The sequence below is a fragment of the Podarcis liolepis genome (genome assembly GCF_965112155.1).
Source record: "Podarcis liolepis genome assembly, chromosome: 10".
NCBI lineage: Eukaryota > Metazoa > Chordata > Lepidosauria > Squamata > Lacertidae > Podarcis > Podarcis liolepis.
Window position 1 is genome coordinate 58,371,579 of NC_139562.1, and position 27,224 is coordinate 58,398,802.

The following is a 27,224-nucleotide window of genomic DNA, read 5'->3' on the forward strand; positions in this document are numbered from 1 at the left end:
TGATTGAATCGTGTGTCTGGTTATTTGAAATGTTTTGATATGACGAGAGCATATACAAATCCCCACCCCTTATGAGGTAAATGTGGGGTTTTTTTTAGAGTGTTCCTTAAAGTTTTACATGTACCTCAGGGCAGCTTTTTCTGAAGTGCTAGGGATCTTGTTAGGGCTTATAAAACAACATCTGAACCAGTATGCTTTAACCATTTTCTCTATGTATGGTACATACACATTTGGGGAGAGGTGGCTGTGAGCAATGTAGGAGTGTCGAGTTAGAACAAGCTGTCCTAATATAAAGACCACCTAAGATGATTTTGTAGCTGCTTCCTCATAGCAACGAGTTTCTAAGGTAACAAAGTTATTCTGTCAACATTTGCTTTATAAAGCACCTGCTACGAGCATACAGTTATGCCAGCTGTAGATTTAACAGCAAACGCTTTAATTTTTTTCCTTGCTCTCCCTAGCCCAGGAAATGCTTGAAAGCTTACAATAATGGTGGCTATATTGATGAATGAAGCCTCACTTTGTGTGTCTGGTGTGTAGTTGGGAATAGGCCTTGGGTATGCAAGCTCATTATCTTGTTCTTCAGGAGCGTGGGCTATTGAAATGGAAGGTGTACAGTCATACTTCGGGATAAATACGCTTCAGGTTGAGCGCGTTTGGGGTTGTGCTCCGCGGCAACCCGGAAGTAACGGAGCGTGTTACTTCCAGGTTTCACCGCTTGCGCATGCGCAGACGGTCAAAATGACATCACACGCATGCACGGAAGCGGCGAAATGCAGCCCGCGCAGATGTGCTGTCGCGTCTTACGTTATGTTCAGGATGCGAATGGGGCTCCGGAACGGATCCTGTTCGCATCCCGAGGTATCACTGTATTTGCATGTGGGATTTTGCTTGACCCTGTATGAGTAACCCTAGCTGAAAGTAGGAGTGTCAAGACCAGTAGGAGTGCCAAGGATCATTCTAGACCAACCCCCTGCAATGCAGGGATCTCAACTAAAGCATCCATGACAGATGGCCATCCAACCTCTGCTTAAAAACTTCCAAGGCAGGAGAATCCACAGTTTCCCGAGGGAGACTATTCCACTATCAAACAGCTCTTACTGTCAGAAAGTTCTTCCTGATGTTTAGTCGGGATCTCCTTTTTTGTAAGTTAAAGCTGTTGGTTTGAGTCCTACCCTCCAGAGCAGGAGAAAGCAAGCGTGTTCTCTCTTCCATGTGACAACCCTTGAGATATTGAAGATTGCTATCATATCTCCTCTTATCCAGGCTAAACAACTCCCTCAATCATTCTTCATAAGGCTTGGTTTCCAGACCCTGGATCTTCTTGGTTGTTTTCTGCTGCACATATTCCAGCTTGTCAACATCCTTCTTAAATTGTGGCACCCAGAACTGGACACAGCACTCGAGGTGGGTCTGACCAAGGCAGAATAGAGTGGTACTATACCTTCCCTTGATCTGGACACTATACTCCTGTTGATGCAGCCTAGAATAGCATTAGCTTTTTTTGCTGCTGCATCACTGTTGACTCACATTAAGCTTGTGGTCCACCAAGACCCCTAGATCCTTTTCACATGTACTGATATTAAGCCAGGTGTTCCACATCTTAACCTTTGTGCATCTGGTTCTTCCTGCCTAAGTGCAGAATCTTACATTTGTCCCTATTGAAAATCATTTTGTTAGCTTCAGCCCTGTTCTTCAATCTGTTAAGGTCATTTTGAATCTCGATTCTGTCTTCCGCAGCATTGGCTACCCCTCCCAGTTTAGTGCCACCTGCAAATTTGACGAGCATTCCCTCAATTCCTTCATCCAAGTCATTTATAAAGACATTAAACAACAATGGGCCCAGGACAGAACCCTGCGACACCTCACTTTTCACTTTTCCCCCACGATGATGAGGAGCCATACTCTTTGGGTTCAGTCAGTCAACCAGCTACAAATCCACCTAACAGAGAGAGTGAAAGCTTTAAACTACTGAATTAAAAACTCTTCATGCAACCAAATATTCAAAGAGTATATATAACTGGTTGTATGGTTGCACTGCAGGGACAAGGGAGACGCTGTGGGCTAAACCACAGAACTTAGGACTTGCTGATCAGAAGATGGCAGTTTGAATCCCCACGACGGGGTGAGCTCCCGTGGCTTGGCCCCTGCTCCTGCGAACCTAGCAGCTTGAAAGCACCTCAAAAGTGCAAGTAGATAAATAGGTAGGAAGGTAAACAGTGTTTCTGTGTGCTGCTCTGGTTTTGCCAGAAGCAGCTTAGTCATGTTGACCACATGACTCGGAAGCTGTACGCCGGCTCCCTCGGCCAATAAAGCGAGATGAGCGTCGCAACCCCAGAGTTGGTCACGACTGGACCTAATGGTCAGGGGTCCCTTTACCCTTTACTTTTACTACGGTTGCACCGTTAAAGGGCGATTGTTCCGTTTACAGCAATATCAAATTTTCCCCCAGCAACATCCATTTTAAAGGGAGCAGAAAAGGTTAACCTTGGTTTTGTTTTTAAATGGCCTGTGAATTAACAAAAATGGAATGTTTATTGCATTAAGTAAAACGGCAGGTGTCAAAACCGCCCTTGTGTTGGTCATGCAAGATATTTCACTTTTTCTCTAATCCCCGTACGGAGTGCAACAGTGTCCTTTGCTGCTTCCCTTCTGAAGATGGTGTTTTCCTTGTGAATGGAGCAGCTGTGACACCAGCAATGGTTTAATGATTTTTGGTTTCTCATTGAGCACAGGACTTCTATGAAGCTCATTATCTTCCATGCGGGCCTCTTGGATCCACTTGAGTTGCCAACTGTTTTCATAGCCTTCTTTTATTTCCTGCTAAGCCTTTATGTGACTCTGGCTGAGAATAAGTGAGGCTCTTGGCTGCTTCAGTTTTGCTCAGAAATGACCTGCTTGGACTCCTTTCAAGATACCAAAGTCCAAGCTGCTCTTTCTGAAATAATCACATTTGCCCTGTCGTGTGTTTACTAAACAGAGAAGAAAAATGTTTTGTTTTATGTTCAATAGGGCTAGTTGAACGTTGCCAAAATCCTGAGAGCTGGTTGGATTCTCACACTTGATTTTGTATTTTTGTTGAAATTTGTTCTCTAGATTATATATTCTCAAAGCAGTAGGCACGTTTTATCAGAAAAAAGTTTTTTATATATTTAGACTACTTGTGCCTCAGGTTCATATAAATGCAGTTCAGAATCTTCTCTTACTACTTAATTAGATTTCAAAGATTTTAGTGGGTCTTTTGTTGTTGGCGTCGTTCCCCGTTGTGTCTTCTGGACTGATCTGTAGCCAAAATTGATCTCAAATCTTTTACTCCAAGCAACATTTTGGAGGGAAGGGTGGTGATTATAAACATTGATTCTGAAAACCTGTGTCCCTGAAAAGATAAGAAAAATGCATGGGCGTGATTTGGCCAAGACCACTTGGTGAGTCCATGATCATATTGGCTTCAAAGCTATGTAGTTCTTGAGACTTTTGAGAATACAGAAATTTGCTTGGGTGCTTTGAAAACAACTACTGGTATATTTCCTGCCCGGGGTGGCTTCCTGTTTGGTTCTACTGCTTAAACACCTCTAACATACCTGCATACAGATCTTTTCGTCTGGGGATACTCTAGGGTATGCTGTACCGGCACCTAGAAGAAAAGCACTGTCTGCAAAAATGGACACAGGGTTTGTTGTGCGAACCCCGTCATGCAGCTTCAATATTAAAATAGGGTGTGTGTGTTTACTTATGCCAGGTTTGAGTACTATGCCACAATATTGGCATATCTTGATTTTGAAAAATGTGTGCAAGAAGACACGTCATTTCTGATTCATCGTAGGGATGGAAATTTTCAGCCAGGCAGATTACAGACGAGCCTTGACCCCTGGATATATTCTCCCTATATATACATATATATAGTAACAATTGTTAAATGTAGAGTTGATAAACAAGTCTCTAATAGAAAATGGTCATTATTAGGACTGGGTGATATATCGTTCTATTATCTAAAACTGGTTTGAAGTCTATACAGTGGTGCCTCGCAAGACGAAATTAATTCGTTCCGCAAGTTTTGTCGTCTTGCGAGTTTTTCGTCTTGCAAAGCACAGTTTCCCATAGGAATGCATTGAAAATCAATCAATGCGTTCCTAAGGAGACCATCGGGGACAGAGGGGAAGCGCCGCGCGCCTTCCCCTCTGTCCCCGGACCTGTTTTAAAGCAAGGGGCAGCGGGGAGAAGATTGCTTCTCCCCGTTGCCTCCCCCGCAATCTCCGGGGACAGAGGGGAAGGCGCGCCTTCCCCTCTGTCCCCTCTTTTGAAGCAAGGGGCAGAGGGGAGAAGATCGCTTCTCCCCGTTGCTGCCCCTTGGTTCAAAAGGGGTCCGGGGAGAGAGGGGCAGGCGCGCGCGCCTTCCCCTCTGTCCCCTCTTTTGAAGCAAGGGGCGGAGGGGAGAAGATCGCTTCTCCGCCTTGCCGCCCCTTGCTTCAAAAGGGGTCCGGGGAGAAAGGGGAAGACGCGCGCGCTTTCCCCTCTGTCCCCTCTTTTGAAGCAAGGGGTGGAGGGGAGAAGATCGCTTCTCCCCGTTGCTGCCCCTTGGTTCAAAAGGGGTCCGGGGAGAGAGGGGCAGGCGCGCGCGCCTTCCCCTCTGTCCCCTCTTTTGAAGCAAGGGGCGGAGGGGAGAAGATCGCTTCTCCGCCTTGCCGCCCCTTGCTTCAAAAGGGGTCCGGGGAGAAAGGGGAAGACGCGCGCGCTTTCCCCTCTGTCCCCTCTTTTGAAGCAAGGGGCGGAGGGGAGAAGATCGCTTCTCCGCGTTGCCGCCCCTTGCTTCAAAAGATGTCCGGGGACAGCGGGGAAGACGCCAGCATTTTAAAAAACCTCGGGACAGCGGGGGACTTCTCTGCTGTCCGGGGCGATTTTAAAATGCTGGCGGGCGGCAGCGCTGCCGCCCGCCAGCATTTTAAAATGGCCCCAGACAGCGGAGAAGTCCTCCGCTGTCCCGGGGTTTTAAAAAAACCTCTCCGCCCCCCCAGGCTTCGGAGCAGCCTTCCGAAGCCTGGCGGCGGGAGGAGGTCTCTCCGCCCCCCCCCCCCGCCAGGCTTCGGAGGAGGTCCGAGGACAGTGGGGAAGACGTGCTGCGCTTCCCAGCTGTCCCGGAGATTTCCTTATGGGCTTTCGTCTTGCGAAGGAAGCCCATAGGGAAATTCGTTTTGCGAAGCGTCTCCAAAATGGAAAACCCTTTCGTCTAGCGGGTTTTCCGTCTTGCGAGGCGTTCGTCTTGCGGGGCACCACTGTATCATGATATCGGTTTCATAATTTTTGACCTGGAAATCTATTGCAAATCACGACGTGTGTGTGCTATGCAAAAATCACAGTGTGGGGAAAACCTTGAAGTCAGCCATTGCTTCTACATAGCTCCATCCTTATTTCAGACATTGTGATATATCGGTATATTGTGATGCTTAGCCGGAGATATATTGCGATGTTGAAAACCAGATGTCGCCCAACCCTATTATATCCCCTTATTATCCTGTTCAGCAGATTCGATTTCAGAGTGATGACAAACAAAACACTATGTTCTATAAAACATACCCTTAGGGGGTGTTTTAAGAGCGTAATTCTTGTGGCTTATTGTATCTTCCAAAAGCTCATTTTTCCACAAGCATGTATATGAAATTTAAGTCAGCACTGATAGAAATTGTTGTGGACACACTTCACCTTCATAGAAGAAATGAATAGATTCTATCCATTGGGGGAAAAAACCCTTAAAATTGGCCATACTCCCAAAATAGGAGGAAGCCTTTAAACAATTATGAATTGGTTTAGTCTGGATTTAGACATGTGGTCTATTATTGTTTGGTGTGTTTTTTTGTACTGGAAAATGACTACTATACTTGCTCAGTTAAGCTGGGTGGCAAATATTCTTTTCAAGGGATTAGGATTGTTCCTGGAGTAATTCACAAGGGCCATTAAGAGTAATTGCTTTTGCCAATTCTTTGCTTAGCATTTCAGCTGATTCTTTAATTAATCAATTAAAGCAAAAGTTATTATGACATGTTAATGCACATGTCAGTTTGAGAATAATTTAGTTAGTTTATCTGTTCCCTCTACTGGACATCAGGGCTGGAAAAATCCAACAATGTCAAGTAATTTGAAATACTTCCCCATGCTGTTTTCTGCCAGTGATGGGCTAGGGGCTGGATATAATGCTAACAAAATACAAATGTTACATGGTGTTTGGTGAGAAGCTGTAGCCTGTCAGTCCCAGTTTGTGCTAGAATAGTTATTTAAGCCCAGACACGTAAGCATGAAGGGGAGGGGGGTGAGCATACCTTGCTGTAAATAGAGTTTGCATTGAGTTCTAAAATGTTCTGTGAAAATGCAGTGATGTAATTATTGGTATATGTATGTGCATATGTACATATGTACTTGATTTTAAGCAGTAGCACATGCCTCCATCCGCAGGTATCCTGCTCCTCCACCATTTTCACTGCCTTCCAGAACTCCAGTGTGACATCACCTTCCTGAGTTCCTTCAGATCCTCCTCAAGACCTACCTGTTCCTTGACACCTTTAGCATAACCACGTAATCCGCTAATCTAAGGCAGGTGTGGCCAGAAAGAAACACAAGCTTTTCCCATTTCCCTCCCCATTATCTCCTGAGTTGAAATTTAGACAGTAAGCTTCATTGGGCAGAATCCTGTCCTCTTGTACTTTGCATAGGTAGCAGCATTGATGCACAGCCCTTCGAAAAATAATAGCGGCCCTTGTTCCTTACCCTTGTAATTTGACAAGATTTGCAGGTGAATTGGCTCATACCCTATGATTCCCGATTTATTTTCATACCTTTGGACTGTGTTGCTACTATGAGTCACCTATATATCGACTCTTAAGATTGGCATTCTTAATTTCTGTAGTAAATGCAGCTAACTGAAGGTTTGTGTATAGGCCAAATGGGCCACATAAATACTTCTACCAACAGTATATTCTTCCAACTAGCAGGTGTGTTTAATGTCAGATCACAGCCTTAGCTCTTAATTTTTATTTTTAAACCACAGCTGATAAAAGGGTTGATATCAACCCTTTGTATTTATCCACCACGTCTAAGTTTCAAAGGAAATTCTTGTCCTGGACCACTGAAATTTATATTCACACTCTGAATATAAGGTCTGCCTCATTCAAAGTTTTTAAAATAGGCTATTTGTCCAGGAGCTGTCTCTTACTAGGGCTGATGCCAATACTTAGGTAGATGTCTAGATTTTGCTTAGGCCTTCTTTGCTTTCCCTTCCCTGGAAGCATTTAAACTTTACTTCCAGGATGAGAGGGTGTCCATTCTGTAAACACTTTACAAATACAAGGTAGGGGGTTGCTCTTAACACTGAACACTCAGGAAACTGAAAAGCTGGCAGGGGAGGAACTTTCTACTGCATATCTTGTTGAGCTAGAAATACAATCTGCAATCTTTTTGGCTTTCTTACTTCACTGAGTGGGGTAGAGAGATTAGAACAGAACGATTTGAAAAGCTCCATTTCACTTGAACAGATGGATTCTGAACGTCTCAGATGTGCTTACAATCGGAGAGCTTTCACCAGAGGAGGAGGGCGGCGAGAGCCAAGTCCCTGGCTGCTTAGCAACTCTTCATTGGTTATTCAGAGAAGCTGAAACCTACTCTCCGCAGGAAGGTTTGAGCTGTGTGCATGTAATTGAAATATGCATTGGTAAGTCAATGGCTGTGTTTTAGTTCATGGGGCGTCGCATCCAATGGAATTGGTGTTTACCCTGTCGCTTGATACTAGACGGGAGCAAAGACTTGTGGGAAGTAGGCTGGACTCCCTCGGTTAAATCTTTCATCTCGTCATCTGGTCCCCCCAGGAGGGAGATGCCCAACTCCGGAACGTGACATGACAGGAGGCTGGAGTTTGCTCCATGTAAAATTCATGAAGCAGCTGCCCTTAAGAGCTTCCTGTGTTGCTTCATCATATGCCCAAGCATGCATTGTGTGGCTTGAGGACTTATTGCAATCTCCTCTCCAAGAGGTGGCCCATCAACACCAAATTCTGACTAACCTAAAGGCTTGGGCTTTCGTGTTGCCTCTATGGATTCTGTTCAGTTTTCAGCAAGAGCAGGGCATCCCAGATAACGGCTAGACGTACCTTGTGGCTAAAGAGCCAAAATTCAGAGGCAGCATCTTAAGGTGAACTTTTCTACTGTTCCCTTTTCTACCGTTTCCCTTTTTGGAGAAGGGGCATTGAAAGATGTCCTTATTGAATCAAAGGGTAAAAGGAAAATTCTCCTAACCCAGAGAGATGACAAGCGACCAGCCAGTCGTTTCTCACCAAACGCTTCTCAGTCTCAATCCTTTTGCCCCTTTCGAACCCCAAATAGGCAAAGGGACTTTATATTCCAGTCCGAGCCCTTTTGTCAATGTTTTCAAGGGAGGCGAGGGTCCCAGTGGTTCCAGGCTTCCTCAAATGCAAAGACAACCAAACAGACTAGTCTGTGTCCCTTGTGGGGAGATCGTCTTTCCAGCTTGCTTCCTGTCTGGGAAAGGTCTGAGGTATGTTCCATTCCAATGGATACAACGCCCCACAAACTAAAAAGAACAATTGGTCTTACCCATGGGTAGGTAAACTAAGACCCGGGGGCCGGATCCGGCCCAATCACCTTCTAAATCCGGCCCGCGGACAGTCCAGGAATCAGTGTGTTTTTACATGAGTAGAATGTGTCCTTTTATTTAAAATGCATCTCTGGGTTATTTGTGGGGCATAGGAATTCGTTCATTTCCCCCCTTCAAAATATAGTCCGCCCCCCAAGGGCTGAGGGACAGTGGACCGGCCCCCTGCTGAAAAAGTTTGCTGACCCCTGGTCTTACCTGAAGTTTTGGGAGTGTATTTACTGTATAGCTCTACTATACACTGTTTGGGGGAGTATGGACTATCTTGAGTGCTAGTTTGTAATGTTCCTTGTGTTGTGTTTCCTTGCCTTTCAGATATTTAGCAATTTAGAGATTTTATTACAGAAATTTCCAGAGCCGGGGAAGGGGGAAGTCGGCAGGTATTTTCTCTCTCTTTAGGTACTTTCTGCTTGGCCAATCCGGAAAACTGAGGGAGTGCCGCCCACAAGTCTTTGCTCCTGTCTAGTGTCTCACGACAGGTTGAATACCCACTCCATTGGATATGACGCTCCACTCCCAGAATGACACTTCAGGTAAGACCAGTTGTTCTTTCTGCCTACACTATCAGAGATAGTATGCCTGTGAATGCTAATTGCAAGTAATTGCAGGTGAGGAGCTGAGGATCGGCTTTCCATGGGCATCTCCTTGGCCACTGTGAGAACAGCGTGCTGGACTAGGTGGGCCTTTTGCCCAATCCAGCAGGGATCTTAAGTCACAGGAGTGGAAGAGGAAAAGAATGCCACCTTCACTGTGGTTGGTTCTGGCTTATCGAAAGAAACCCAAACACTGTGGATGTGAGCAACAGAAGGAATACCCCTGGGAGTTGGAGGCTCTTGGGAGAGCAGCAGTTACGGGTAAATGAGATTCTCTGCCTTCTCTTGGCGTGGGTTACCAAGAGGAGACCAATGGATAATAAATGGCTGGAAGCTAATATTAATACAAATCCACAAACTTAATTTATTGTTAGGTTCTCTCATCTGTGCTTCAATTCCAGTGTTCTGCACATTAATAAATATACATTTGTTTAAAAAATCCCTCCAGTGTCTAATCTGCCATAAACTAACAACAACAAAAAAAAACCACCCCAGGATTTCACCCCCCACCCCCAGGGTTAGCACAGCTGACACACTTTAACAGTTCTGATAAAAAAATTAACTAACTACATTTCATTGGGACAAAATATACACATAGATGTGAAACAGCTGTAACATCATTTAGCACAACCCCAGGTATGATAGGCAGGTATGTTCACATTTAAAACTTTCTTTTTTTTTTACATCAGATTTTCATACAGCATGAAAGCAATACTTTTTAAAGAGCCATACTCTTTTCCGGTTCTCTAAGCTTGACAATGGAGTTGGTTTAAAAATAAAATAAAATTGAACAAAACAATTTCTGATTTGCTCTTGAAATCCAGTTATCAGGTATCCCTTAAATAAGGTAGTTTTGCAATATCTGAATGCAATCTAAATATTAAAGGGCTGCGTTCATAATCTCTTAAAACTGAATCGCTGACCTTATCAAAGTTAAGCATTTATAAGGCGACTTGATTTCAAAGGGAGAAAAATCTTAGCAAATGCTCAAGTCTGTCACTGAAATCTGGGGGGCTTAACTAGGCTGCATCATGCAGATTGACTCAAAAGTTTCCCTTTTTGGGTAAATGAACAAACGAGTGGCAGCTTTGTGCATTCTGAGACCAAGTATCATAAATACAAGTTACACGTTTATTATTTTGATAAATTGTGAATTTGTCATCAGCTATCCTCCCTGACCCCTGGGAGTCTAAAAGGGAATTCCACATTATGGAGAAATGCTGTCCAGCCCATTAACTAAAGGCCTTTACTTCTGGAAAGGCACTTCTGGGCATTCAGGTTATCAATTCTGCTTCCAGTCCTTAACTGCGCGACACAAAAATAGTTAATTTCACATTTCCTAAGCAAGTATAAATTTTGAAGTGCAGAAAAATAAAGAAAATGTTTACATGTAGATGGAATAGTGGGGAAAAGGCAGACTTCCTTAAAAATCACCCACAAATACTTTTGTTGTTACTGGATGATTGGCTAGTGTAGAGGAGTACAAAAATACACACTGAATCCTTTAAAATATTTCAGATTATTCTGACAAATTCTGTTCCTGAATTTAAGTTTCCAGAGATAAGTGGCAGCCTTTTTTAAAAAGACTGTATTACAGTTAGGCGTGATGCAGACGTTAGTTACATTTCCCCACCCTGAAATGCCAAATTCAAGTACACTTGTGCAATTCTTTTTAATATAAAAAATATCAAAGCTCTTTCACAATTACTCTCCTGCTATCAAATTTTTAAGAAAACCGTCATATTACATGAAATGTACAAAAAGAAACTTTTAAAGAATCACCATATAAAATATATAAAAAATATCTACAGCTATATATATATATATATATATTTATATTTTTATATATTTATATCAAAATGATGGTATTTTAAGACAAAAGTGTCCACCACAAGCTGGCGTGGAAGCTGGCAAAGGAATTGAAAGGGCACTTGGTGTGGTTATGTTTTTCTCCTGAGTTCACAGATCCTATTGGATCCCCAGATCCCCAGCGTAGGCCGAGAGTGAGAGCAGGTAGGGCTTGGTTTAAGCCGGTATGTCTACTGTACTATGGACCATTTATTCCTCAAGGATATCCTTGCAGCATTGCTATGGCTCTGTCCACTTTCCCAAAAGGCATTGCTCTCCGGTAGCGACTTCCATTCATCAGCCTCTGCTTGTTTTGGCACAACTGATGCAGTCAGGCAGACCCTGAAGGTACCATAAGCTGCTTTACTGTGTAGATTGCAGGAAATGGGGCATGGCCACAGGGGTGCCGCCGTGAGAAACTTTCCCCAGACGCAACATCCCTTGGCGAAGGCAGAATCAAAAGGTCCCCGGGACGTGGCATCACCGGCAGAGTCGTCTCTCGCAAGTTGCAGCAGGTGTTACCATTTCCTGATGATTCAAATTGAAGTTTCATTACTGCCTCTGTTCATGAAGAGAAGCAATCATGCAACTTGGGGTTAAAACAGAGGCAGGCTGACAAATCCTTTAAGTGAAACTACCGAGCTCATTTTAATATGTTAGCATGCAGAGAGACAGACAGGCGTCAGCAGCTTGACGCAGTAGGAAAGTTAAAAAGTGGGTGAAATTAATGACAGGATGTTTTCGGGCAAGGTAATCGGTAAAAAGCAAGTATTCTGTTAACTTGGGTATGGTGGTAGGGGATATTGTGATTAATTAGGTTCCAGGATATGACTCTGGCTTACTATCCTGATGAGTCAACTGACATTAAACCAGAGTTCCCCGTTTCAGAAGCAACAGAGAACTTTGGTTTACAACAAAGCAGGATTAGTGCACAAGAGAAAGCAGGCGAAAAGGAGGAGCAAACAGTCCTGACGTTTGTACCAGGCTTTATAAGAACAAACGTCTGCGATATGGGCCGCTGAATTGTTAAAAAGTATGGAGAGGAGCAGGCGTCAGAAACCCAAGAGGGGCAACGCCACGCAACAGAGAGAAGCAATTCACAAACAGTCACACTCACTCAGAATCAGAAGTCTCCGCAGTTACGGTTCCCACATGGACGTTCATGGCCAAACCGTTTATCTGTTCTGGAGGCTGATCTCTTCTGGGGTTTTTTATTGTTACTCCAGAATCTGAAGTAGCGCGGATGCCATTGTTAGTCCCAATGGAAGTCATTCTTGACGAGATAGTGGTTTGATTATAATCTGACAGTTTTTCCCTTAATCTGTTCTTCATGTTCTTGTCTACCAGTGGCGGTGGGTAGGTGACTTTGTTCTTCAGTATGCCTTCCGTGGAAAGAAACGGGAAGTGATGAGTGGAGGAATTCAGTATAATGAAATGGAGACAAATTCAAAACCTGTATTTAAGGAAGACTCAATGTTCCATGTATTCTTAGATTGGAAATAAGTACCGTATTTTTCGCCCTATAGGACGCACTTTTTCACCTCCAAAAATGAAGGGGAAATCTGGGTGCGTCCTATGGGGCGAATGCAGGCTTTTGCTGAAGCTTGGAGAGCGAGAGGGGTCGGTGCGCACCGACCCCTCTCGCTCTCCAGGCTTCAGGAACACATCCGCAGCCTAGGCAGCCCTACGGGAGGTCCGGCAGGGATGTCTAGGCTGCGGATAGCAGCCTGCCACCCAGCGCGAGGGGCACCCTGAAGCAGAGTGCCCCCCGCGCCGGGCAGACATCCGCAGCGTGGGGAGCCCTGCAGGAGTTCCCCGCAAGGCTCCCCACGCTGCGGATAGCAGCCTGCCGCCCGGCGGGCGGGGCGCCCTGATGCAGAGCGCCCCTTGCGCCGGGCAGACACGGGCCAGCCCCACAAGCTCGGGGGACAGCAGGGAGGCACAGCGCCGCCATCCCGCTGTTCCTCGACCTGGTTCGGTTTCCCCGACCTGCTTTTGGGGGGGGAAATAAAGGGATTTTTTTTCCCCTTTATTTCCCCCCCAAAAAACTAGGTGCGTCCTATGGGATGGAGCGTCCTATGGGACGAAAAATACGGTAAGTCTGGCCTATCATTACGCTCAACTACCAATGCCTACCAAGACTTTGTCCATCTGGTAAAAACAGTTTATACAGGAACAATCTGGTACCCAAGCCTGCCCTTCACCTACCCTTTGGTACAAATCATCATAGAAGAGAGCTCAGATTGAGACATGAAATGAAAACCCAGCAAGTTTCCCCTGCTTGTAGGGATTGATTTCACAGCCATGTCCGGCAGGTGATTCTACGTACTCTCCTGCCTAGGCATCTCACTAAATTTACACTTGACAGTCAGTCATGGCTCCCTGTCACTTAGGATGCAGGCATCCTCAATAGGCATGTCTGCCACTTTCGAACTACATTTTTAGGCTTGCACCAAAGCTACTTAGGTGCACACCTGCAAAATTGTAAGGTGGGTGAAGAACTGCTGTGTTTCCTTATTTTGTATTAAATACATAACAGACCTGTTGGATCAGACCAAAGGCCTATTGAGTCCAGCGTTCTGTTTTCCAAAGTGATCAACCAGCTGCCTAGAAGAAGCCTACAAGTAGGACTGGACAACACAGCCCTTTCCCACTGCCATTTCCTAAGGCTGTCTCTGATCCCGCACGTCTTATTCAGCCCGCATGACTATCAGCAATCAAGTGATTTCTCCTCTCTCTGTGTTACTCCAATTCCTTTTTATAGAGGTCTAAGTGGTGGTCATCACCCACATCTCATGGCACCAAATCCCATTGTTAAACGCAACAGCTGTCAATCTTTTTGGGCCAATGGGCACATTTGGAATTGTGAGATAGTGGCATGGCAAAGAACAAAGCAGCTACTCCATTTGAAAGGGTAGGGGAAAAGGCAGGACCACAAAATGGAGCAGGCATCATTTCCCATTGATGGGGGAAAGGCACTGACATTAGGCACTGCTGTGCTTGCCTGAAGCAAAGCTCTCTGCACCTCTCCTTTGTTCAGAACGGATGGGAGGATGTCCAATCGTGACATCCATTGAAATATGGGTATGTTTAAGGTGGTGTGCTCAACGTAGGAGAGGCTGAGACAATGCAAACAGGAAGAGCTAAAGGTCTCTTGAGCATTTATTTCTGGGGATATATTTACGGAGACCTTTCTCCATTACCTTTCCTCTGTTCTGGCTGCTGGTGGTTCTGCTGCACAAGTGGCTTGTTCTCCTTCTGCTGCCCTTCGTTCTCTTTATCCTGAGGCGCTTCGCTGCTGTGGTTGGTGTGGTTTTCCCGGTGAAGTTCCACGTTCACCTTGGTTTCCACCTTCAGCTTTTGCTTTGCACTTGGCTCCTCACCATCACTTGCCGTTACACCCTCAGAAGGCCAGTAGGGTTTCACGTGATTGGGAACAGAATCCACTGAAAAATAAAACCCCAAACCAATTAAAAACAAAAAGCGACACACAACATTAGAGCTTCTCTCTGCAGCTTCCTCTGTTCTTGGAAACAGCTTTGGCAACTATCTACAACACAGAATACGCCCATTAGTGATGACAAATCTTTAGCCAAAGCTGTCTAAATGAACTAGTTTCAGTCTGTGGTATCTCCTGCCTGAAAACCTGGAGAGTTGCTGCCAATCAGTGTCAACAGTGCCGAGCCCAGTGGACCAATGATCTGACTCAGGATGAGGCAGCTTTCTTTGCAGTCCTTTGACTCAAATCTGGTTTGCGTATAATTTCAGGTTTAGGTTCATGGTTGCTTCTTTTCTCCTTATTTGCAGCCACCCTGCTGGCAACCTTCGTTCCACAAATGAATTGGAAGTTCAGCAATGTAATCTGGGGTTGGGAAGCATATCTTTCTCACCACTGCGCATTTATTGGGCCACCACACACATAATCCAAAATTCATTCTTCTAAAACAGCAGGGTTATTGGCACTGAAAATGTTCTCACTTAAAAATAAAACTAGGGCACAAGAAAATTAAGTTGGGGGGAAATAGGTGATTTCTTGATCACAGAGACCAAGAAGTAACCGGATTCCGAGTGATTCCCTTTTACAATAAAGGGTTTGGCGATTCCTTGAGTTTCAAGTATGCCACTTTCTGAGCCCCCATTTTCAGCCAAATAAAGTGACTTGCACATTTTGCAAATGATTTTTTATAAATGAAATTAAGCCTCACTAGGTGATGTTGGGCGGGCGGAGATCTGCTCTGCTCAGTCTGCTTGTCACTGCCTCCCCACTGACTTTCCTGTTATGGAGAGGGTCATTTGCAAGCCAGGGCAGTCCTGCTGCATTAGGAAACATTGCACTCTTGCTCTTGCTGAAATGCCACAAGAGACACAAGGCCGGGAAAACACCCCACATTCCTGAAGAGAACAAGGAGCTGTTTTCCCTCTTGGTGGCTTCACGTGCTGCCCTGCCCTTTGCTCACCATGGACCTGTTGCCTGGATTGTGTCAGCTGATTGGAGCAGCATTCCTGTGCCTGCTGAGAGGTTTCTTCTTTCTCGGCCTTCCACGCTGTTCTGGATAACACCCAAGTGTGGCCAGGGGTATTTTTGGCTTTCTCTGAATTTGCTGGTGCCGCAGATTCGCAACCAATTCACTTAAGGAACTGCGACAGCAGAAGACCTTTCTAGACTAAGAATCCTCTTGCGCAGTAAACGCTCATTTTGACTATGGCTCATCTCTGCTGCCCTTTCAACTTTTAAAATGGTGTTTTCGTCTAGCCTTACAACCGGCACATGAATCAGGTGGGGAATGTGAAATAACAAGTCAGTTGTTCCGGGGTGGGCAACCTGTGGCCTGAGATTCTCCGTCTAATTTCATGCGGGTGAACAGAAGGGATGGTGGATGGGATAAGTACTGTAGTACTTTTGGCTCCGGTTCTGCTGGCTTCCCCATCCACTGTCAGCAAGAAGGGTCCCCCAGCCCCGTCTTAGGCCAAACCCATCTAGATTTGGGGTGCATTTTCCCCTGCTACTCTTTGAAGCACACCAGCCATTTCAAAGTGACCTTTAAGGCCCCCACAGGAGGAAGCACATTTTTAGCTGTTACTCTCTTACCTTTGGGGGTGCTGTGGAGTGGACCCCGGTCATTGTTTTTTGAGCTGGCTGCGTTCCATTTTTTCCCTGCTTCTACCCCATCTTCCTCACTATCTGACGAGTGTGAGGAGGCATAGGAGCTGCTGTGTTCGTCAAGGGACAACTCGCTGTCCGAGTCAGAATCGTTTTCTGTAGAAGTAAATGAATGAAAGTGTTGAAACAACGCAGGCATCCGGTTTACTATATGCAAGAAACAGCAAGTTCATTAACTTATCACATCCTTCAAGCATTCTTTAGTCACAGGTGTTTGGTCTAGTCCGCTCTATCAATCCTCTTTGTGCAGCATAGTCACAGAGGATAGGGCTCTTGATGGCTACTGGCTGCAACAGTTATGCTCTGCCTTCACTGCTGGATGCCTCTAAATGCAAGTTGTTGGGAATCCCAAGTGGGAAGAGACCTGTGGCACTCATGTCCTGCTTCCTGGTTGGCTTCTGTGCCCTAGAGAAGCCTCAGAGGAGGAAGGATAAAAGCCAGGGGAGTGGTGGTAGGACACGATGAGGCAGGGGGCAGGATGGTTGGATGCTGAACAAGCAACAGGCTTGAGTGAGAGAGGAAGGAGAGGCAGCTGAGAGGGAGGTGGGGGCTGAGGCTGCAACAGGAGCCTGCCGGTCCCACTGTATTCAGCTCCACTCCTCCCTTGTCTCCAAGGGCATAGAGAGCTTTGCACGGAGCAGAGAAAAGAGCACAGAAAACGGACGGAGTTTAAGATGGCTGGGAAAACAGCTGGATGGGGAGGAGACTTAGGGGAAAGTGGGAGACACAGTTCTGGCAACCAGTCCTGCCTGTAGGTTTATCAGTTTGTATTCTGTTTCTTTGAATAAAGAATCAATTTTTATTGCTCATCTCTGTGTCTCCATGCTGACCTGCAGCTGAACCAGCCCTGACACCCATGCACAAGTAACTGTACAAACACAGCTTTGTATCTTGCTATATTATGCATTGTGGAGGATCTCTTGTTCCCCTTTTCAACACAGTAGTACACTTATGGCTTCTGACATTTCCTATTACTACAAATATTGATTTGGTCCTGATGCAATATTGAAATTACCGTATTTTCCCGTCTATAAGACACCCCCTATTTTGGGGGCCTCAAAATTTAGAAAATAGGGGAAATGAGCTTTTGGGGAGGATTCTTTGGGGGGATTGCCAAAAATTTCTCACCCACTGGAACACAGCACGCAACCGCTCGCGTTGCAGCTGCCTGATTGCTGCTATTAGCCCTCCTGTTTGCCGCTGCGGCAGCCAATAGACAGCTGCCCTTGTCGCAGCAAGCGGTAGCGGGATTGGCGGCCGCTGGTGGGAATTGGGGAGTGATAGGTGGTTTCTGCTCGCGTCACAGAAATCACCTATCAGTTCCCTGTCTATTGGCTGCCTCAGCGCCACAATAATCAAGTGGCCAATGCTGAAAATCGCTCACCCGTCAGAATGAAGTACAAGCCCAAGATTGTAAGCGGCGATTGTAAGTGATGCGAGCGGTTGTGTGCTGCAATTTTCGGCATCCCCTCCAACAATCAAGCAGCCAATCGCCACTTACAATCTTGGGCTCGCGCCAAAAATTCGCGCATCCCCCGTCAGCTACCTGTGTATAAGATGAGCCTAAATTTTGAACCTCATTTTTGGGTCAAAAAAGCTCGTCATACACGGAAAAATACGGTAGTTACTGTTGCTGCTGTTACTTAGTAAAGAGACCCCTGACCATTAGGTCCAGTCGTGGCCGACTCTGGGGTTGCGGTGCTCATCTCGCTTTACTGGCCAAGGGAGCCGGCGTACAACTTCCGAGTCATATGGCCAGCATGACTAAGCTGCTTCTGGAGAACCAGAGCAGCGCACAGAAATGCCATTTACCCTCCGCCAGAGCGGTACCTATTTATCTACTTGCACTTTGACGTGCTTTGGAACTGCTAGGTGGGCAGGAGCAGGAACTGAGCAACGGGAGCTCACCCCGTCGTGGGGATTCGAACCGCCAACCTTCTGATCAGCAAGTCCTAGGCTCTGTGGTTTAACCCACAGTGCTGCTACTTAAGCCTGCCCTAATCAATGACACCTGACAATGAGACAAACACCCTACAGTTTGCTGAAACTGAGAAAAGCACTGATTGTATTAATACATGGTACTGGTTGGTGGGGACTAGAGGAGATGTTTGTCATATACGGTTCTGAGAAGAAAGACTTCTTACCGTTGGATTTTGATGGCTTCTTGTGGAAGATGGAGGAATCGCCTTCTGTATGACCTGCTCTTGCTTGGCTGGATGACACACTAAGCTTCTGGGCGGCTTCATCTCTAAGAAGAAGAAAAGGGGGATGATAGCAAGCAAACCCACAGGGACATCTGAAATTCTAGTTTGCTGCTTCGAATGCAATGTTTGCCTGGCGGACTGTATGGCATCAGTATAGCCACTGCAATTGGCATTCAGCCTATATTTAAATGGTGAAATCAAATGATGCAAACAACGTGGGCACAGGTAAGGTGCAAGATGCATATTGCACAAAAACAAATCTGCAGAAGCGTAAGGGAAGCACAACTTGCGCAAAAGCAGCAATGCATTTCATTTTTGCAAAAGCAACACAAAAGAGAAAAGGGAGAGGCCTGAAAGCCATGCGCCGCCACCAGATTACCTGAGAATATAAGCAAGGTAGCTATTGTGACTCTTGGCTGACCTGACGGTGCTTTCTAAGGAGACTGTGGATTCCCCAAGAGTGGTGCGATACATATTTGGCTCTTCTACATACGTGTCGTTACAGTTCAGAGACCGCTGGGAGAAGGGGAAAAATAAGAGGTGTTGACCAATAAACACATACGTTTATTTTTGAAACCACCCATCAAACTGAGAGCGGTCAATATTATTAAAGCTGATCTATACACACAGGCCAAATCTGCGGTGAAGCTCTTGCTGGGTTCCATTTCATACTGAAATTAGGGGGCTGCATACTTAACTACTCCAATGCCCCTGAACACATAAAAACTGGATCTCATGGAGACCTGCTAGCTTTCTTCCTGACATGCTAGTTTACTGTGTTTTTTTTGGGGGGGGGGTTAATATGATGAGCAATCGGTAACAGGTGACCCTCACGTCTTTTTTGTAGTGGTACACCCAATCAACAGCCACATCATGTGGTTGTCCTGATCATGAGCTTTGGTAGTCAAATGAGCCCTACATTTTTTGTTTGGAGGAAGCTTAACTTTTAAGTTATTTGTCCAAAGAAAGGATTGGTCTCACTAATCTTTTTCTTGGGCCATCCAAAATTTGACTTTTAGGAAACGGCAAGCTTATAGCAGGAGAAACTGTGCTCCTGAAAGTCAACGTTTGAGCGGCCAAAGGTTTCCGATGATCCTTCATTTGATTAATAAAAATCAGATAATAAATGTAAATTTGGGATCTAAAAATATCACAAACAGGATAGAAATAACACTAAATGTTTCCTTAAAATGAGTTTCTGCCCTTAAACACTAACAAGAAAACTAGTGAGTTGCAGTAGGGTTATATCCAACTAAGTCTTACTCAGAGGAGACCCAACGAAATCAATGGACTTAAGTCAACTCCAATCACTTAAATAGTTTAATAGGAATATGGCATAATTATATAAATCCCAATGCATATACTTCCATTTACATTCTAAAAAAAACAAAGCCGAATGCAGCTCTGTTTTATGTTGGTAAGAGAGGATATGTCCTAAAATAAACAGAGTTCTAGGCCAATTGCTGATGGCAGGGAATCCAGACAAAATTTGGCATCAGCAATTTTGTCAGGATACAGAACTATTATGCGTCAGTGCTGGGAAATGCTTTTTGCAGAATGGCTCCTTACGGTTAACAATGTCGCTCTGGTGGTGGTGGTGTCGTCCGTGAGTGGCTTCTTTCCAGTGAAAGTATTCTTCAAATGTTTCCTCACTTCTTTATTGAATATACAGTGGAAGAAGAAGATGAACAAGCCCTAGATTTTTTTTTTAGAGGGATGAAGAGAAAAAAAGGACAAAAGGAAGAATATGTTTTAAAAAATAGAAAAAACTTTCCAGGGAGGGGATCCTTTAATAACTGAAGGAGGAGGAATTCACTAAGTTTGCCATTTTTACCTATGAAGCCCTGACTCGGCACTGCATAATCAGAGAAGTGATAATCCAAGGAGCATGAAATGGATCTGAAGGCACGCCATAAAGACACTTTATCAAACTCACCTGTAAGCAGCTGAAGATAGCAAACAGGTAGTGAAATGTCATTACATCACTGTTCACCGCCATCAGACCGAGTAACCAGGTAGCGCTGATCAACAGTAGCAGTAGGAAAGCAGTCCGCAGTACAGAGCTAGATGAAAACCACGAAATAATTTGTATTAGGCATGAAATATGGCAGTCCCTGAAGCACACACACTGCTATTCCCAATTCTGCCCCAGGAAAGAAAGAAATTCTCAAAGCTCTGGCTGAAATGCAGAAGTTCAGAATGAAACACAAGGAAAGTCAAACACTAGTTTTGTCTCGTTTGCTATGTGATCTTGTAAAAAATCAGTTTTTGTGACTCGTCCACCAAATACACTCTAGGCAGAGATACTAACTACTGATCTGTGAATTCCAGTTTGCTGTCTCCTAGGTAGCCAGACCCCAGAGGTTTGGCTTATGGCCTAAGTAACACCCACTGATAAAGCAGGTGATAGGTAAAGGGGATTTATTCTGTAAAGGTAAAAAGGTAAAGGAGCCCTGGACGGTTAAGTCCAGTCAAAGATGACTATGGGGTTGTGGCGCTCATCTTGCTTTTAGGCCGAAGGATCCAGCATTTGTCCACAGACAGCTTTCTGGGTCATGTAGCCAGCAGGACTAAATTGCTTCTGGTGCAACAGGGCACCGTGCTGGAAGCCAGAGCGCATGGAAACGTCGTTTACCTTCCTGCTGCAGCAGTATCTATTTATCTACTTGCACTGGCGTGCTTTTGAACTGCTCGGTTGGCAGAAGCTGGGACAGCAATGGGAGCTCACCCCATCGCGGAGATTCAAACCGCTGACCTTCTGATTGGCAAGCCCAAGAGTCTCAGTGGTTTAGACCATAGCACCATCCGCATCATGTGCTAGCAAGTGTTTTCCTCATCAGGTGGTATGCTTCCACTGACACCAACTCCTCTCTCTGTCACACACACACACACACACACACACACACACACACACACACTATTATACTGAGCACACCAGAAGTGCCTTCCTCAACAGAGTGATTCAGAAAACTACAACAATCTCCAGAAACAAGATGATATGACTTACCCTTGTTCATCACTGGGCAGTGGCAATACTTGCCTGTTATGTACACCATTAGTAAAATGGTAAGGAACTGCCTTGCCTCTAACTTGTACATATTTGAGGGTGGGACTCCTCAGAAGACAATGAGGCAGACTCCCGAACTGTACAAGCAGGGGGTGGGGGAGATTTGTTTGAAGATCAACAGAAGAGCTGCTTCTGTGCACTGGAATCTTTTATTCACCTGATCCACCTGAAGTTCGTTCTAGCCCCATCCCTGCCAAGGGAAGATCCTGGAACCTGGATTAGGTTATCAATTACCTGGGGCCTAACGGTGATGCCACAGGCTGGGAAGAGCCAACATGGTTCCCTCCAGATGTTAGTAGACTACAACTCCCATAAGTCCTGACCAACGGTCATGCTAACTGGGGCTGATGAGTTGTAGACTCATTAGGTCAACACATTGACTACCCATTCCACAGATGTACCCATGCTTCCTTAATATATTGTGCAAAAGTGTTGAATTTTAGTATGTTGTAAGCAGCTCCATGGGTAAATTCTGGCAGGGTATAGATAACATTTTTTTAAAATTAACATTTTATTCTCCTTGCTTACATCATGGCAGAAGCATGCTGTCACAGGGTGTAGGCACCTTCTGGCCTGAAGGCAATTCTTTTACCTTTAGCAGCTGCTTTCAGGGAGTACATCACTGTAATTATGCTATGGGAGAAAGTGTCTCAAGATGGGGATCACAAGCAAGAGAAAACTGAAAGGGGACAAGGGAGGGAGTGGCGGAGCAAGAGCTGACAGAAGGGGAACGAAAGATTCAACAAATAGTAAAAAGAACAATGGCACTAAACAACGTTTCGAAGGAAGAGGTGTCCCAGTTTCAGTCTGGGAGCAGGAACAACATGTCTCTGTCTTACCACTTCTCATGATTAGTTTCTTTCGGTCACGGTTACAAACTTACACAACTCCAGTTTTTTCCAGTGAACGCTGCCGTCGTCTGCATGATGCTTTAACTGCTAGTATGAAGATCACAACGTTGATCTGGAGGGGGAAAGTATGGATCAGAATAGCGATGAACAGGTGTTTGCCTTCCATGAATTCACCAAAACACGATTTTCTACCCAGCTAAGAGCCCCTCACTTCATGTTATGCTTTGCTTTCTTAATTCAAGAAACTTTGACGCAGTTGTCTTGAAGATTCTGCTCTGCAAGGTTTGAAGTAAAACAAAGCTTCTGGAGACAGTAAGAACAAGAAAGATTTTGGCCTTACAAATTGTACTTGCAAAAGGTAAACACTACTGCAAATGCACAGGTACCATTATCATGGACAAGAATGCTCGTAACTGTTGCAAAAACAGCATGCCGGATAAACTAGTCTACGTCAAAGTATGGGACAGGCTTGAGGCCAGGAAGGTTTCATGCAGTACGTGGGAGGAACAAACAACCAGGAAATCCTTGGGGCACAATAAGTGTGAGACTGCTGAGCTCTGGGGCTTGGTTAATAATGTTACCGCACGCCAGTGCTGAACTCAACTGTCGAGTACTGTGGTGCAATTTCTTTATAACACAGGAGTGCTGAGGTTTGGGGGCTCATCTGGCCCTGAACATGATCAGTATTATGCAAGAAGCCTTTTTTAAGCTATATGCCGGTGACGGTGGGGTGACAGTTCAACTCATTATGATGTGCATCCCCCAACTGGACTTCCACCCTCCCCAGGCCAGAATACTTTAGGCTGATGGATGTTTTGTCCATTTTGCCCCTGAAAGGTTTCTTAGAGAGGGGATTTGTTAGGATAAGAGGAAACGATTTCTCTTCCCCAAATACATTTTGTTCTTCAAAGAAGACCTTACAAGCTTACAGTATTCCAAACTGAGAAAAGAAAAGAGAATTCAGGGGTGAGTGATGCATATCCACAATACTATGTGAGGAGGCCCAACAGACCCGTTGCTTCCAATTGCAACTTTTTTTTGTAATAAATGTTATTACACTTTCAAAAAGTTGACATATATACTTAAATACATTTTTTAAAAACTTTTCCCAACTTCCGACCCCATTTTCCATGGTGTCTGAATTCCGCCCCCCTCTGCTGTGCAATACCTTCCATCTCTGATACCATCATCTCACTACTGTGTTCTCCAGTTCCTTCTGTTGCTCATATTTCAAATCCTGCTTGCAAGTTCATTCCCGATTACAACTTCTAAGTGGGTGCAAGCCACACACATCATGATACTTACGGGCATAATTGTTCTCTAGATTTGATTCCTGGCCAGGAAAACACACAAAAATATCCAAGCCTTTTAGTAATCGACAAAAGGTCGATTTAATAAGTTACAAGTCTCCTAGTGTGCAGATAGGGATGCCAAGTTTTGGTTGAAATTTGTACGGCAAGGCTTTTTTTATAGTTTTAGGATTAGTTATCAGAGCTGTGCTGTCCCATGTCTTTTGTACATTTGATTTGAATTTAGGGATGTATACGACAGATGAATTTTTAAGAATGTTCTACAGTCAGAGTGCTTGGCAGTAATAAATTCAGCTCGGACGCATTTCACGCCGTTGGCAGATCCTGCAATACTTACAACCACAACGATCACAATAGGTCCTGCAAAGCTCCAAATCAGGGTGTCGTGAACGGAGAGCCAGCAGAAATCTGGGTTCCCATAGCCCTGTGGATCCAGCCCTACTGCAAGACCTGTATCGCAAAACAAAAGTGGAAGGAATTTCTGATGTGGAGTGTCCGTCAAAATAGTTCACACTCACAATCCATCCATATCACGAGTACCATTGCTGGAGAGGTATGGTCTTTCCCTCTCAGAGCAGCCACCACCCAAAAATACTTAGCCATCCGGAAATGTCTGGCATCAGTTAATTTGGCAGAAATAGTCTGCTTCTCAAGACTGAATATTCATTTGTGGCAGTTGCACCAAAGTGTGGCCAAACATCTGAATCCAATATTCGCTGGCAGTTTTACTTTCTGCACATTGCCTTAAGATTTTACTAAATTAAAATAGACCCAATTCTTGCCCTTAGGTATGCAGTTCACCTACTATGAAAATTAACAGGAATTATAGTATTTCTCTTACGTTTGGGGCTTGTTTTAGGGCTGCTCAGAATCATATACAATGCAATTCAATAAAATACACAAGTCCGAATGGGCTTTATCCACAGGAAGATGAAATACTTTTGTAATGTCTGAAAAGTGCCAGAGAGCCTTTCTACATTTTTAGAACTCAAAAACTGTGTGATTCAAATAAATACAAAAATAACACAAGTAAAAACACAGCAACCAGGCCTGTTAGTATCGAGTACCTGAACAAAGCAGCACCCAAAGACTGCAAACTCAGAAGTAGGTGTTCCGTTTTGCAAATGTTTTTCAGAAGCCGAACATCCGATGCGGCTTCCAATTGAGTGCAGGAAGCTCCTGCAGCCAATCGGAAGCCTCGCCTTGGTTTTTGAACGGTTTCGGGAGTCAAACAGGCTCCCAGAACAGATTAAGTTTGACAACCAAGGTACCACCACTGTATTCATTTTACAGAATGAGGCACAATGCAGACAACTGGATAAGTATCAAATAACATGCATTTTCTAGAGTTTAGTTACTTTTCTCAAGGAATGCATCTGCAGAGAAACAAGCTTGGTGGAAAAATTAGCTTTTCAGCATCAAAACAACTCAGTATAGGCTTAGATCACGAATTGACGCAAGCAATTCCCAGTTAGAAGCAGAAGGGAAGCTTCAAACACATCTTGGAGAATATTCAAGAAAAATGTTTAGAGGTGTCATGCTGCAAGAGTTAAAACTTTCAGATATTTTCTCCAGTCATTTATCTTTTTCTATCAGGACTGCTCGATATTTTCAGAATATTTGTGAGTGGAAATAATCCCTTTACCCTTCACTGCCTCAGTTTTTGCCAAGGGTATCTGTAATGTGTATGGGTTGCTCGTGCGTAAGTTGCCGCCTCTCCAGTCTTTGTTGCCTTGCTAAACCTTTCTGTCTGGGCAGCCCTTCACCTTGTGGCTGCCTCAGTCGCTAGCAGAATCCGTCAGTGGGCGTTTCTTAAATCTTTTCCAACATAAAAGTTGTTTGACACCCAGTCTCCTCCTACTCTCTCTGCACGGAAGTCTTCTGCGCAGGGTGGGCGTGGGCAGCGGAGGACCCGTGCTCTCCCCGCTGGTGTCCGGTGAAGAGTCCTGGAGCCCTCTCGCCGATTCCCCCATCAGCCCCTCTATATCCCTGGTGTTGCGCTGATTTGCTTCCCCATCTGCGGAGCTGCCTCTCTCCCTGCTGGGCCCTTCTCCAGCATCATTCGAGAGCCTTCCCTCCGCCTCTAGCTCCGATGTCAGTTCCCTGACAGTATCCATTTTACTGAATACCTCAAGCTTGGGCAGAAAATATTAAACTATATAATTGTCAATAATTTAATTTGACTGCAGATTATGAGGCCCTTTCTGTTGCATGAGGTTTTGTATGTGCAAAGGATCATAATTTTACTTGTCTGTCAGCTACCAATGGAGAACAATGCTTTGTTTTCTAAGGAGCCTACTTCTGAACTTTTCAAGTCCTGACTTCCTGGGAAACCATGCATGACTCACAATAAGCTGTCAGCAACCTTATCGTCTGCTTTGTTCTGCTATTGCTGATCATTTGCAACAAATGTTTGGCTTGCATTATTAATTATTGTGCAAACATATATAAGGAGTGGGACCGGTCAAACTGTAATTTATAGTTTTGCACTAGGAAAGCAGACAACACAAACACACACACACACACACACACACAGAGAGAGAGAGAGAGAGAGAGAGAGAGAGAGAGAGAGTTGAAAAGTTTATATTTTATAAAGCAGAAGCTGCTGACTGCTTTGGGCCAGTGGACACATTTTTAATTTTAAGGAAGTGTTTTGGGCACCACTCACAAAATGGCTCTATTTTGGGTGTGCAGCATTACACAAAATGGCTCCATTGGTGCGTGGCATGACAACAAATGAGAGAGAGTACAGTCATTTCTCCTCCTGCCCTGCTGCACAACCTCATGTTTAATACAGGAGTTCCTGTTGGTCCTGATTGTGGAAATAACACGATAATGACTTCCCTCCAAACAATGTTGCTGTTGCTGCCAAATAACAACAGGGGACGTCCCCTGGTACTAGAAAAAGTACTGCCCTGCCGCCCCACCAGGAATGTGTGGTGGCACCTGCGAAGTGGTGGAAGGTTCTGGCGAGATCTTGCAGCACACACAAGATCTTGCAGCATCTCACCAAAAGCCACCACTACTGCTGCCTCTCCATTGGCAGTGGGGTGAGCCCACGGGAGCTCAAGTGGCTGCCTCAGCTTGCCTTGTGGGTGGGCCGGCCCTATTATTTATTGAACTTATATACCGCCCTATACCCAGATGTCTCAGGGTGGTTCACAGAAAAGATCAACATAAAAATCACAATATATATAAGCAAAATAAAAACAACCCCCCCCAAAAGTCCACATTTTAAAAGGGATGTCAGTCATATCAACCAATGGCCTGGTTAAAAACGAACATTTTTGCCTGGCGCCTAAAATGAAGGCGTCAGGTGAACTTCCCTGGGGAGAGAATTCCACAAACAGGCAGCCACTACAGAGTGGCCTGTTCTCGTGTTGCCACCCTCTGGACCTCTCGAGGAGGAGATATATGAAGGAGGGCCTCAGAAGATCTCAGGGTCCGGATAGGTTCATATGGAAAGAGGCGGTCCCTGAGGTATTGCAGTCCTCAGCTGTTTAAGGCTTTATAGGTCAAAACCAGCACTTTGAATTGG

The 27,224-nt window shown here is 44.9% G+C and overlaps 1 protein-coding gene across 2 annotated transcripts in view; it reads right to left on the minus strand.

Annotated features, from left to right (window-relative positions):
- Window positions 1-9,589: 9,589 nt before the first annotated feature.
- Window positions 9,590-27,224, minus strand: part of CELSR1 (cadherin EGF LAG seven-pass G-type receptor 1) — a 175,135-nt gene continuing 157,500 nt past the window's right edge. The window contains exons 26-35 of one of the 2 annotated variants that reach the window (XM_083463187.1): window positions 24,024-24,136; window positions 22,409-22,488; window positions 20,395-20,521; window positions 20,028-20,153; window positions 18,838-18,974; window positions 18,399-18,502; window positions 16,183-16,350; window positions 14,297-14,539; window positions 12,211-12,475; window positions 9,590-11,654 (exon numbers count right to left, since the gene is read on the minus strand). In XM_083463187.1, the coding sequence (XP_083319313.1) occupies window positions 11,630-11,654; window positions 12,211-12,475; window positions 14,297-14,539; window positions 16,183-16,350; window positions 18,399-18,502; window positions 18,838-18,974; window positions 20,028-20,153; window positions 20,395-20,521; window positions 22,409-22,488; window positions 24,024-24,136 (1,388 nt within the window). In that variant the 3' untranslated portion in view covers window positions 9,590-11,629. The remainder of the gene's footprint in view (window positions 11,655-12,210; window positions 12,476-14,296; window positions 14,540-16,182; window positions 16,351-18,398; window positions 18,503-18,837; window positions 18,975-20,027; window positions 20,154-20,394; window positions 20,522-22,408; window positions 22,489-24,023; window positions 24,137-27,224) is intronic. The other variant, XM_083463188.1, reaches the window with a different exon arrangement.